Raw genomic sequence first — 14,597 nt, 5'->3', positions numbered from 1 at the left:
ACTCCTACCCATCCACAGCTAGAGTTTCCCCTTCACCAGGCGGAAATTATCAGTTTTCTTTCTGCAGTAGGTCAGGACATAAAGGAGAGCCCTGACTTTGGAAGCAATTTGTCACTTAGATCCTATGTCCAGTACTGCCTTCAGCGCCAAGTACCAGGTTGTCTGTGAGTGAGGCTATGGAATCAGCATTGCCCCCTACTGTTGTGGGTGGGATCCAGCCTCCAGAACTCATGCTGGGAAATACAGTGCATTAACAGGTCCCTACAGATGACGACTGCTTCGCCTCAGGTGGCAAAGGAGCTACATAATCAGGGGATTGAAACGGTAGCTCTACCCCTGCTGGTGAGACCTGCTCAAATAACTTTGGAAGTGATATGGACAGCTCTAGTTTGACTTCAAATGTACAGCATAATTAGTGAAAGCATTTCAAAGTTTGAGTGTTCCTTTGTCCGGAATAGTTCTAAAATTGAGGACTTCACTGCACAAGTTAAGCAATTGAAACAAACCCAGACTTCAATGCAGCAAGACAGAATTGTATTTCAAAGAAAGCTTGAAAATGTTGACAATTATATTCGTTAGCAAAATTTGAGGGATTTTAAACTTTCCTATAGTTCTGACAACCCTCTACAAGGAGCTGTTTTATCAGCTCCTTAAAGACTGTTTAAAATATTCTGAGTCTGTTTTTCCTCCTCTCAATAAAATCTATTATATTCCTATAAAGCAACAACAAACTTCTCAGGATATTCTCTGGTTTGTAAACTGCCTTGAGGCTTTGTTAAAGGCAGAATAGAAGTACCGAAATAGAATAGAATGTTTTTCAAATAGTCTTGATATTTCTGCAGTACTGAAGAGGTCAGCTGAGAAGCTTATTAAGAGATCTACTCTGTTTCTTTTATTTTATGCAAGACAAAGAAGCTCTGCTTTGATTGTTTTTTCATTCTGGTGGATATAACTTTATGGGAGGGGAGATTTCTATTTTCCCTGATTGTGCAAACGGACTCAGACTAGGAGGAATAAGTTTGACTTATTGTTCTCAACTGCAATATCCTTGTAAATGTATAATTTTGTTAGATAATACTAAATATGCTTTCTTTTGATCTTTCACAGCTTCTTTTGTTTTTAGAGGGTAAGGGGTCAGAGCTAGTTTTCAGTAAGTTAGAATGTTTATTCTTAGATTGCTTTATTATTCCGTGCATTCTATATTGTTTACTTGCATTTTCCTGATTCAAGTTATTTTAATTATAATTTTTTTGAAAATCAATTAAAATAAAAAAATTGCATTTATTTGTGTAACTGTCATTTGTCACTATTCTGTAAGTTGAATGCTCCACGTCACATGCAACTGCAAGGAGGGTGTGGACCTGAAAGGGACATGAGTGGGTCAGGGGCATGTCAGACAGGTAGGTGCACTGGTTCATTTCATTTTCAGTATTTCTATAGTGCTTAGACCTAAGCAATTACAGTTTCATTTTACAGGTATTAGGTCTGTCCCCTAGTGAGCTCACAATCTAAGTAGTACATTGTACTGCTGTTGCAGCTGGGGCAATGGAGGGAAAGTGACTTGCCCAGAGTCACAAGGTGCTGCAGAGGGAACTGAACCTGGCTCCCCAGGATCTCAACCCACTGCCAACCAGAACAACAGTGGGAACTGAACGCAGCTCCCCAGGTCTGCAACCCGCTACACTAACCATTAGGCCACTCCTCCATGCCTAGCAGCCATTTTTTTTCATATATGCTGGAAGAAAAAGGAGATGTGAACCTCTTCCCTGAAGAAGGAATACAAAACCTGGCCATGTTGGCGGAGGTTTAGCGTGGGGGAAAAATCGCTGCCAAAGTTAAGTACTATTGCTACTACTAAGTACTACTTAAGCATCTCAAAATCTTAAAGTAATAATAAGAAAAAGACTGATAAATATAGATAAAAGTAAAAGAAGAAATAAAGAAATAAAGAGATTTAAAACAAATCGGGTGATTTATGAGATGTATGCAGCGCCTTAAACTATGGGACGCTGCTCCCGCATGGGTCTTGCTCTCTAATATTCTGATGATCCCCGTTCAATAAATTGTCTATGGAGCTAAAAATGATGACTGTGTGAATCTGGACTGTATATTACCTATAACTGAAGTGTTTGGGACAATTCTTTTGAAATATTTAGCAGAAGTCCCCACACATATACTGTGAGGTCCTCTTAATTTGATTGTTACAGTTAGGTGTGAGCATTTCCACCTGCCATTGAACTAGCATAAGTGCTTGCACCTAAACTTTGGCACATAAATGTAGACTTTACACTACTAGTATTCTGTTACGGCAGTTGTGTGTACAGCTATCTTATAGAATTCACACTTAACACACAACATCCTGGCACTTAACTTTAGGTGATCCATATAGAATTGTAAGCTCTTTGAGCAGGGACTGTCTTTTTTGTGTATGGTGTACAGCGCTGCGTATGCCTTGTAGTGCTATAGAAATGATAAGTAGTAGTAGAATTACTTCCTATGTGCCTAGGAGTGGAGGAGTAGCCTAGTGGTTAGTACAGTAACCTAAGAACCTGGGGAACCGGGTTCAATTCCTACTGCAGCTGTTTGTGATTCTGGGCAAGTCACATCAGTCTCCATTACCCCAGGTACAAAATAAGTAACCACAGAAAGGCAGTATATCAAGCCCCATTCCCTTTCCATTTATATAACAGGCTTGTGCAATGACCCCCAGATCACAAATGTTAGCGCCTACTTTATAGAATTGCCCTTAAACTATATGGGATTAAGGAAAAATGACTCCCTAATCCTTCATGTAAAGTCCTGGCCAAAATGAGCACTTCTCTAAATGTATAGATGCCTTTGAGAGGGTGTAAATCCTTACAAGGATATCATACCCCATACAAGTGTATTCCCTTTGCTGAAACAGACACCGGAACATCTAACATTAAAAAAATTATTAAAAACTTATTTGTTCAGTAAAGCCTACCCCAAAGTCCACAATGCTGTTTAAACCCCTTCATTTTCCGTTTGTCTGTTTTCTCGCTTTTTCCTTCTGTCTTCTTCCCTTTTGTTGCTCCTGTATTCCCATCCATATTCTCTTATTTCTGCTGCTTCTGTAAATTTTATCCTGTTGTATTATGTAATTTTCTAATAACTTTGTTAGCCACATTGAGCCTGCATAAGCTGGGAAAATGTGGGATACAAGTGAACCAAATATGTAGGGCCCTGTTTACTAAGATGTGCTAGCATTTTTAGCACACTCTAACGCTATAGACGCCTATATATTCCTAAAAATGCTAGCACGCCTATAGCACAGCTTAGTAAACAGGGCCCGTAGAGTTTAGCCACGCCCAAATCAGTTCCCACCCCCACGTAACTAGAGGCTTCCTAAAACATGTATGCAATATACATCTGTAACTGCTACTATATACATGCGATATCTTTCTTAAATAATGGTTTTAATCACGCAGAATGCTTGCTTTTTACATGTGTTGAAACACATGAAGCTTGATAACAGCTGTTTTCAGTGTGCCAAACTGCCAAACATGTTTAAAAGCAGAAAATGCTTTACAAGCTATGTTTATGTTTAAAAAGTGTCTTTTATAAAATTACCTGAGGTAAAGGCATAAATTTGGCTGACCTGGTTGGAACCATTGCTGGGGTGGGGTTTGGACAGGATTTGCACCAATTCATATTTTATAAAACACACACATCGCTGTAACTTAAGCAGGGAAATGTGCCTGAGAGCAGGTGTAGATGCATGTGGCTACTTCTGTGGGATAATTAATATAGGAAAAATTAAGCTGCCTGTACCTTCTTAGAGGGTTGGTAATTTTCAGACAGCCATTCAGCCAGAAAAATTATATCCCTGCATAAATGGCTTTCAAAATTGCTAAATCATAACATTATCACCCAAATGCTCTGCACTTTGTGATGTGTGTGCATTTAAACCTCTGAAGATTACCTTAGGATCGATTTTTATTGCAATACAAATTCCGTTTGCAGCTGTGAAGATGTCATTCAGTAAAACGATAATGTATCCTTCCAAATTGAAAGAAAGATCAAAACTAAAAAGAAAATTTAAAAATACATTTAGGTGCAACTCTTGCATCAAAAACAAATTCACATTCTACTTCAATTATACCGACTTCCATACACTCAGTACGAAGGTAACAGAGATATGACACAGGATTATATGTGTGACTGTCTCTGGGACTAATGTCACGGATCCAAAATATTGAGAAAGGCTTATTTTCATGTTATGAGTCTAAAAGCAGTAACATGTTTGAATTTCTGTAACGTTTTTACTTTTTCACATAAAGAATGGGATTTGGACTGTTGCATTACAAATTGTTTGCTGTAATAGAATTCAATAAAACCTCATTTTTTATTGCTGGTGACTTAAGTCATGTTTTTCCAGAGACAGTTATATTTATGAGAACTAGAGATGTGCATTCATGAGCACACAGTCAGTTCATTAAGGCACAGGAAGCTGAATAGGGTGGGCTACTGAGGCCATGATCTGACCAATATTTTCCCCAACAGAGCATCAGCAAGTAGACAGCCTAGAGGCAGAGCCAGAGAGGAGATTGGTTTGTTTGTCCCCTCCAACCATAAAAAGAGTTCCGTCGCTTCTGCATTTTGGTGCCTTAAAACTTTTTAGGCACACAAAATCGATTTAACCTATGAATTAATTAATTTAAAAAGTTCAATACAGACTAGCATTTTTATTAAAAGAATGTGTAAAATGAGTCAAAAAATTTCATGAAAAACTGAGGAAAAAAAGCTATATTTTCCACAAATGAACTGAAACTTTTTGCCTCTGCATATCCGTAACGAGAACAAATTGCCAGTACTGTGTCTCCATATATCCTTTATGAATATTGTCTAGGTTCTTCTTAGGCAATTGGCTACTTGCGATGCTTCACTAAAGTCTAAGGAAACCAAGACTCTGCTCTCGTATTAAAGAGGGGCACTAACAAATCATACAATAAAGAGACCACAACTGAAAAACTTTTGAGGTAGATATTCAACCCGTAGTGGTCAACAGTTTTTAAGCTGCTTACAGCCGTGGGCTGAATTAACCCCAGATATTTAATGCCTGGCCATGTCTGGGCTCCGGCATTCGTAGTGCACTGGTCCCTCTCACATGCCAGGACACCAACCGGGCACCCTAGGAAGCACTGCAATGGACTTCAGAAATTGCTCCTAGGTGCATAACTCCTTACCTTGCGTGCTGAGCCCCCCCAACCCCCCCCCCAAAACCCACTCCCCACAACTGTACAACACTACCATAGCCCTAAGGGGTGAAGGGGAGGCACCTACATGTGGGTACAGTGGGTTTCTGGTGGGTTTTGAAGGGTTCACATTTACCACCACAAGGTGGGGGGGGGGGGGGGTTGGGCCTGGGTCCGCCTGCCTGAAGTGCACTGCACCCACTAAAACTGCTCCAGGGTCCTGCATACTGCTGTCATGGAGCTGGGTATGACATTTGAGGTTGGCATAGAGGCCGGAAAAAATATTGCCAAAAAACTTTTGAGGGTGGGAGGGGGTTAGTGACCACTGGGGGAGTAAGGGGAGGTCATCCCCGATTCCCTCCGGTGGTCATCTGGTGTAACAGGTAGGGGGGGATGGGCCGGGGTCCGCCTGCCTGAAGTGCACTGCACCCACTAAAACTGCTCCAGGGACCTGCATACTGCTGTCAGGGAGCTGGGTTTTGATATTTGAGGCTGGCATAGAGGCTGGCACAAAATATTTTAAAGTTTTTTTTAGGATGGGAGGGGTTAGTGACCACTGGGGGAGTAAGGGGAGGTTGTACCCGATTCCCTTCAGTGGTCATCTGGTCAGTTTGGGCACCTTTTTGAGGCTCGGTTGCAAGAAAAAAGGATCAAGTAAAGTCAGCCAAGTGCTCGTCAGGGACACCCTTCTTTTTTCCATTATCGGCTGAGGACGCCCATGTGTTAAGCATGGGGGCTGCTTAGGCGCATGCTGTTGATGGGAACGAGCGTGCTGGGACTGTCCCTGTGCCTGACGAGGCCTTCGGGCCGGCTGGGTGTACCTACGCTTGTTATAGGCGTAGGGCGCAGCCTGCCTGGCCCGGGAAAAACGTCCACCTGCTGAGGTGGATGCTGAAGGCGCCCGGTGGGAGAGCTTGTCGAGGGCAGTTTCCCGCTGATGCAGTTGGTCCACCAGCTGCTCGACCTTCTCACCAAAAATATTATCCCCCCGGCAAGGGACGTCGGCCAATCTCTGCTGGGTGCGGTTGTCCAGGTCAGAGGCACGCAGCCATGACAGCCTGCGCATCACTATACCTTGGGCCGCAGCACGAGATGCCACATCACAGGTGTCATATATACCCCTGGACAGGAACTTTCTGCACGCCTTCAGCTGCCTGACCACCTCCTGAAAAGGCCTGGATTGCTCCGGTGGGAGCTTGTCAACCAGGTCCGCCAGTTGCTTCACATTATTCCGCATGTGGATGCTTGTGTAGAGCTGGTAAGACTGGATGCGGGTCACGAGCATGGAAGATTGGTAGGCCTTCCTCCCAAACGAGTCCAGAGTGCGAGACTCCCGCCCCGGGGGCGCCGAAGCGGTATCCCTCGAACGCCGTGCTCTCTTGAGAGCAGAGTCCAAGACCGCTGAGTCATGAGGCAGTTGGGGCCTGTTGAATAAAAGCATAAAAGAAGGTAGTGGAAGGCTCCAAAGAACATGATCAGAACAAGCTGTGTCAACACTAAAACCTCCTGAGGCATGAGAAAAGAATGTGACAGTAAACATCCATCAGCCAAAGGCAGGGCTCCAGAAAGTCTGTGGGAAAGAAAAGGAAACGATAAGGGGAAACAGACGCAGCATGTTCTGCACATAAGCTTTGTGGTATTCAGAGACTTGCATGGAATGTTGTATAAGAATGCCAAAGAAAAATGGTATATAAGACCAACGAGAAATCTGTGTATTAAGCATTCTGACTTCTTTGCCTGTACATTGCTTGCTAGTACAGATATGCTTCCTGTATAGCCCATTGATGCTATACAGTAAATTGTAAACTAAGAGGTGAATAAACATCTTATATTAAAAGTAAAATTCGTCTAGCCTTTTCTTCAAAGTGGCGACCGCGGCAGGACTTATGCCGCACATGGAACGAAAGGAGAGACGAATGACAAATTAAGTGTTTGTTGTTAACGAAAGTTTTACAGGATTTTGAGAGCAAGCGTTGTCTAGCCTTGATTTCTGTGCACCACTGACGTGGGAGTGATCAACCTACTGACGTGGACATACAGGTGACGACTCCTGGGCTTGCTTAAAAAGAAATAAGAAGACGCGTGAGTAATAGTGCACACTGACTTTTCTTTTTGTATATTTGTTTCCCTTTGTAGTTCTCTTTTTTGTATATATTTTTTGCTTAAGCACCCTAGTATATTTTTGTAGGTTGTGGTTATATCGGAGAAATTGTAATAGTCAGAATAAAATGGAAGGGAAAGGGGCAGATAAGAAAGAAAAGCCCCCTGTATACACTTTGTATTTAGATTTAAATAGTTCAAAAAAATGCACCCCTTTGCAGCACGTCATAGAATTATTCCCGTTAGATAAAAAAACAGATTGAAAAAACACATGAGAAATGGGTCAAATATGATGCAAAAGATTCTTTTTTGAGCTGGTCTCAGTATGGATTGTTTGATCGCCCAAAATTATTGTCTCTATTGAGATACATACAGGAAAATAAGAAAAAGCAGAAAAGTTTAGAAAAACATCTTACTATTTGGAATTTATTTTCAGTCGCGGCTGATTTATTCCATGCAGATGTAGAAAAAATACAACAAGAACAGGAAAATTATAAAAAAAACGGCCACCTCCTTATGAGTCAGGTGAAATTACACGAGAAACCCTTTGCCCAATAAGGGACAAAGGATTGAAAGGAGAGCAGAAGCGCCCTAAACCGTGTGAGGGATTTTCTGCTTTAGACGACCCCTCCAGTGATGAAGACGGTTCAAAGGGAGGGGATAATGAGGTCAGTGATGTAGGGACTAAGGAACAAAAAAAGGAGGAAAAACGGGTGAGATAGAAAGAAAAAGGAAAATCTAGTGCAAAATCAGGCACTTACCCTGATTTGAAAACGTTAATTACATCAGAGCAATATGACCTAGCCACACAATTTGCGGTTGAGGGACGGCTTCGGCTATGTATCGAGCCACCCCCTGAACCTTCCCTTAAAATGGATCCTCAGACACCCACGTCTAAAATCAGGGAAACACCGCCCAAATTGACACCCAGACCGTCAAAGGCAATTTTTAAGGAAACCCATGTAGCTGCAGAACTTGTGAGATTGGATAAAACTAAATATGGGGCAGAATGGTGGGGAGTTACTAAGAACCTGTTGGACGTTAAAAACCTCCTTTTCCCCTGTGATGAGGGAGGACCTACCTCACATGAGGACGTACAGAATTTGACAAAAGTAATAAATAAATATTGCCTCAAGGCGGGAAGCCTGGACTTTATTAAAGCAGGGCTGGAGTACTGGGACAATTGGTTTTACAAAATAAAACAGGCTGAAGAAGAGGTGGAAGAGGAATGTAAACAGGAGATTTGCGGCGCTTTAGATAGTAGTGCTTTACACATGCCAGTTATGACGCGCTTAGACGCGGCTGGCAATCGAGTACGTCATTACAAGCCATACACTCCCGTAGATGTTACAACTTTAGTTGCAAAAATTCCCAGTATAGTGAAGGGAGCCCGTATGTGGTTAGATGGAATAGAACTGGCAACAGCAGGAACTCAATTAACTATTGGAGATTTTAAAGCCCTGTGTGCGGCATTGGGCGTCAGTATACCTCAGCTTGCGGTACAATGCGGGTATCAGCGTTTGATGTCACACACAGCGGATGGGGATGTATATGTAGGAAATATTAAGGCTGCTCTTTCTGCAGCTCTGCATGTGATGTATCCAACCCCGATTGATTTTTCAGCCATAACGGCAAATAAATGGGATCCTAAAACTGATTTTTCGGCGCATTTGACAAAATGTATAAATTTGTATAAGGCTCAAACAGGGCAAGATGCGGATGTGGACCATAATGTAGCAGTATTTTTACACCTATTCATGTCCACACTGCCTGATAATATGCGTAAGAATTTAGATGCTGTCATTGCCCTGTCCTCAAAGCCGTGGCCAGAAATAAGAGAGACGTTGATACATTTTAGCAATGTGCATCGTAAAATGATAGAGACCCCTCAGAAAGAACATGCTAAATTAACTTCTAAGTTAATGACTATGCAGTTAAAGGATTTGGAAAGCAAGGAACAGGATAGAAACAAAAAACAAGAAACAATTGTGACGCCCTCTGCTCCACCTCCACAGGTCATTTACTATGTACAACCAGGATATAGCCGGCCGTACCAACCAAGGGGACGAGGCATGGTTAGAGGAAGGGGTAGAGGTCGAGGGATGCAAGGATCAGGACCATCACCTAATAGGAGGGCACATGTACAATGTTGGGGATGTCAGCAATATGGTCACTATGCCTCAGAATGTTATCAGAATACAGGAATGCCCCAAGTACAAATGCAGACGCAGCAAGGATTGATGCCCCAAGCAGTAGGGATACCTGCGAGTGCCCCGCAGACTGCAATACAGCAGCCGGCGACGCAATCACAGGGACAGGGCACTGTGAATGCCTTTCCAACTTGGCAGAATACTCCAGACCAATGCTATTGACTGGAAGCGGACCCATGTCAGGAAGAGGGAATGATTTTCAGGTTAGACACAAGGGAGCCCTTTATTACATTGACAATTGGAAAATATGGAACTCCTGTGAGATTATTGATAGATACAGGGGCGAGTACCTCTGTGTTATGTGCAAAACCACAGGGAGTTAAGCTTTCAAATCAGTATAGAACAACAGTGGGATTTACGGGGATAGAACAAAGAAAAAGGCTAACGGAGCCGACTCTGGTGCGCCTGGAATGCCAACCGCACGGTTCAAGGGAGGTTGTGGTACCCTTCCTAGTGGCACCCGATTGCCCAGTAAATTTGTGTGGTAGAGACTTGTTGTCTCGATTAGGACTGTGTTTAGATTTTGGAGATAAAGAAATACCAAGTTTGCTCACCATGGTCCAACAGTTGAATAATGAAAATAAAGTAAGGGTTATGGAAGAATTACCGCAACATATTTGGAGTACAAGTGAGTCACCATATGGACTAGCCGTAATGCAAAACCCCATAAGATAGAATTAATAGAAGGGGCACAGGGGCCGAAGCAAGACCCTTACCCCATACGACCTAAATTAGTATCCAAAACCCTGGAACACATTGGTAAATTATTGAAATGTGGTATTATTGAACCTTCAGTATCCCCGTACAATACCCCATTGTTTCCGGTCCCGAAAGGGGAAAACAATGTAAGGATAGTACATGATTTAAGAGAGCTAAATGAGGTTACAAAAAATCAATTTCCAATTTGTGCGAACCCCGCTACCCTTTTGCACACCCAGAATATATATGCGTACAATACTGTCATTGACTTGTCTAATGCATTCTTTTCAATACCTCTTCATCCAGAGTCTAGGGATTTGACGTCATTTATAGTACAGAATGAGGCATACCGGTGGACTAGGATGCCGCAAGGCTTTACTGATAGTCCATCGGTATTCTCGAAACAACTAATGATGGATTTAAAGGATTTCATGAGTTGATTGCCTGACACGGTGTCATTGTTTGTCTATGTAGATGATATTCTACTGTCTGCTGAGACTGAAGCAGAATGCCTAGAATGGACTAGAAAATTATTTTTGTTATTAGGAGAGTTAGGATATAAATGTAATAAGGAGAAATGTGTTGTAGCTCAGTCTGCTGTCACCTTTTAGGACAAAATGTTTCAGCAGAACATAAGGTAAAATTATGTATCATACCTGATAATTTTCTTTCCATTAATCATAGCTGATCAATCCATAGACTGGTGGGTTGTGTCCATCTACCAGCAGGTGGAGATAGAGAGCAATCCTTTTGCCTCCCTATATGTGGTCATGTGCTGCCGGAAACTCCTCAGTATGTCGATATCCAAGCTCCATCCGCAGGACTCAGCACTTAGAGAATTACACCCACAAAGGGACACTCTGCCCAGCTCACCACCGCCGAAATGGGGGAGGGGAATTAACCCAGCTCATCCCCACACAAGTGGGGGAGGGGAATCCGTCCAGCTCATCCGCGCGGAGCGGGGGAGGGACACCACAACCCGCCGATGCGGGGGGATCTGGCTTATCCTGCAACCGCAACCGCGGGAGGAGCTGACTGACCCTACCACCGCCGAAGCGGGAGGGGTACAAAGCTGCCCTACTGCCGCACGAAGCGGGAGGGAGCGCCGGCAGAATTTAAGTCTCAATCCAGCCCCGTAAAACGGAGGGGAGAGGAATGCAGCAGCTCACTGTAACACAAATTCGTCTCAACTCTTGAAGAATCCATTGAAAAACTTGAACACGAAGTCCTCCTGAACAGGAACTGAAGACTAAACTTGAACCTGAAATGCAACCAGAATATAAACAATACAGATATCTGGGAGGGGCTATGGATTGATCAGCTATGATTAATGGAAAGAAAATTATCATCAGGTATGATACATAATTTTACCTTCCATATCATCATGCTGATCAATCCATAGACTGGTGGGATGTACCGAAGCAGTACTCACCCAGGGCGGGACATAGAAATCCCTGACCGCAACACTGAAGCTCCAAACCGGGCCTACGCCCGAGCAGCCACAGTCAAGCGGTAATGCCTGCAGAAGGTATGGGCCGAAGCCCAAGTTGCCGCCTTGCAAATCTCTTCCAAGGAGACGGACCCGGCCTCTGCCATCGAGGCCGCCTGAGCGCTAGTGGAGTGAGCCTTCAGCTGGATAGGCGGCACCTTCCCCGCGGCCACATAAGCCGCTGCAATGGCTTCCTTGACCCATCTTGCCACTGTAGGCTTAGCAGCCTGCAGACCCTTACGAGGACCTGCAAACAGGACAAACAAATGATCCGATTTCCAGAAATCATTGGTCACTTCCAAGTATCTGATGATGACTCGTCTCACATCCAGATATTTGAGAGCAGAGTATTCCTCTGGGTAGTCCTCCCTACGAAAGGAAGGGAGACAGAGCTGCTGACTCACATGGAAGCGAGAAACAATCTTGGGCAGGAAGGAAGGCACTGTGCGAATAGACACTCCTGCCTCAGTGAACTGCAGAAAGGGCTCTCGACATGAGAGTGCCTGGAGCTCGGAAACTCTTCTGGCTGAAGTGATAGCCACCAAAAAGACTGCTTTCAACGTCAGGTCTTTCAGAGATGCCCTTGACAAGGGTTCAAAAGGCGGCTTCTGCAAGGCTCTTAGCACCAGGTTGAGATTCCACGCAGGCACCACTGAGTGCAGAGGAGGGCGCAGGTGAATAACTCCCTTGAGAAAGCGCACCACATCTGGCTGCGAAGCCAGGGAAGCACCCTTCAGGCGGCCCCTGAAGCAAGCCAGAGCCGCTACCTGGACTTTAAGGGAACTGAGCGACAGGCCTTTCTCCAGACCTTCTTGCAGGAACGCCAACACTGAAGAAATTGGAGCAGTGAAGGGAGAAAGTGAGCCTGCTTCACACCATGCTGCAAAGGTACGCCAAACCCTGGTGTAAGCAGTAGAAGTAGAGCGCTTCCTCGCTCTTAGCATAGTGGCGATGACCTTGTCTGAGAAGCCCTTCTTTCTCAGACCCTGCCGCTCAATAGCCAGGCCGTAAGACCAAAGGGGGAGGGATCCTCCATCACCACGGGACCCTGATGCAACAGGCCCTGCTCCACTGGCAGCCGCAGAGGATCGTCCACTGAGAGCCTGATCAAGTCCGCATACCAGGGACGTCTGGGCCAGTCCGGACCCACCAGGATTATCCGGCCCGGATGCTTTGCCACCCGGTCTAGCACCCTGCCCAACATGGGCCAGGGCGGGAACACATAGAGAAGCTCCTGTGTCGGCCACTGTTGGAGAAGAGCATCTACTCCCAGGGATCGAGGGTCCCGTCCTCTGCTGAAAAAGCGCGGCACTTGGCAATTGGCCGATGACGCCATCAGATCTAGGCTCGGCTGGCCCCAGCGCTTCGTGATGTCCAAGAACGCCTGAGTAGATAGCTGCCACTCTCCGGGATCCAAGGTATGGCGACTGAGAAAGTCCGCCTTGACATTCATGACTCCGGCAATGTGGGCCGCTGACAGCTGTTCCAGGTTCGCTTCCGCCCAATGGCATAGATTCATAGCCTCCTTGGCTAGAGGGGCGCTCTTGGTACCTCCCTGGCGGTTGACATAGGCCACAGCCGTGGCATTGTCCGACAGGACCCGTACTGGCTTCAACGCCAGTACCGGGAGGAACTCCAAAAGCGCCAACCGAATGGCTCTGAGTTCCAGGAGGTTGATAGACCACTTTGCCTCTGCAAGAGATCAGAGCCCCTGCGCTGTCCTTCCCAAGCAGTGGGCTCCCCAGCCCGTCAAAGAGGCGTCCGTCGTGACGACAATCCACTCCGGGGTCACAAGAGGCATCCCTGCAGACAACTTGTCTGTCTGCAGCCACCAGCTCAGCGCCTTGCGCACTGCTGGGTCCAAGGGAAGGCGCACAGCATAATCCTCCGACACCGGAGTCCAGCGCTGCAGCAGAGAGTGTTGTAGTGGTCTCATATGAGCCCTGGCCCAGGGCACTACTTCCATCGTGGCCGTCATAGAGCCCAACAGCTGCACATAGTCCCAAGCCCGGAGCAGAGAGGCTACAAGGAACTGGTCCACCTGAGCCTGAAGTTTGACAATCCGATTGTCCGGCAGGAACACTCTGCCTAATTGGGTGTCGAATCGAACTCCCAGATACTCCAGGGACTGAGTCGGGCGCAGCTGGCTTTTCTCCCAGTTGATGATCCACCCCAGGGAGCTCAAAAGAGCAATCACCCGGTCCACAGCTTTGCCGCACTCTGCATAAGAGGGGGCTCGGATCAACCAGTCGTCCAGATAAGGATGGACTTGTACTCCTTCCTTTCTCAGGAAGGCCGCGATGACCACCATTACTTTGGAGAAGGTCCGCGGAGCAGTAGCCAACCCGAACGGGAGGGCTCTGAACTGGAAGTGTCGGCCCAGGACTGCAAGACGCAGAAAGCGTTGATGAGGAGGCCAGATGGGAATATGCAAGTACGCTTCCTTGATGTCCAAGGATGCCAGGAACTCCCCTGCCTTCACTGCCGCTATAACAGAGCGGAGGGTCTCCATGCGAAAGTGCCGAACTTTCAAGGCCCGATTGACCCCTTTGAGGTCGAGGATAGGCCTACAGAACCTCCTTTCTTTGGTACCACAAAGTAAATGGAGTAACGTCCCTTGCCAAGCTGATTTTCTGGCACCGGAACGACCGCACCCAGGTGGATCAGATTGTCCAAGGTCTGCTGCACTGCCACAGCTTGACCGGAGACTTGCAGGGAGAGAGTACAAACCCGTCTCTTAAGGGTCGGCAGAACTCTAGCTTGTAGCCGTCTCTGATGACTTCCAGCACCCAAGCGTCTGAAGTTACCCTGGTCCACTCGCCCAGAAACGAGGACAGGCGTCCTCCAATTTGCACTGGGCCATGGACCAGGACCCCGTCATTG

General features: G+C 45.7%; 1 protein-coding gene across 2 annotated transcripts in view; it reads right to left on the bottom strand.

Annotated features, from left to right (window-relative positions):
• The window catches only part of SLC35D2 (solute carrier family 35 member D2), a 216,512-nt gene that overhangs the window by 69,631 nt on the left and 132,284 nt on the right, over positions 1–14,597 (bottom strand). For both annotated transcript variants that reach the window (XM_030193642.1, XM_030193641.1), the window contains exon 7: positions 3,944–4,046. In XM_030193642.1, the coding sequence (XP_030049502.1) occupies positions 3,944–4,046 (103 nt within the window). The remainder of the gene's footprint in view (positions 1–3,943; positions 4,047–14,597) is intronic.

This window comes from Microcaecilia unicolor, chromosome 2 (genome assembly GCF_901765095.1).
Source record: "Microcaecilia unicolor chromosome 2, aMicUni1.1, whole genome shotgun sequence".
Lineage (NCBI taxonomy): Eukaryota > Metazoa > Chordata > Amphibia > Gymnophiona > Siphonopidae > Microcaecilia > Microcaecilia unicolor.
This window is presented reverse-complemented; position numbering and strand designations above follow the sequence as displayed.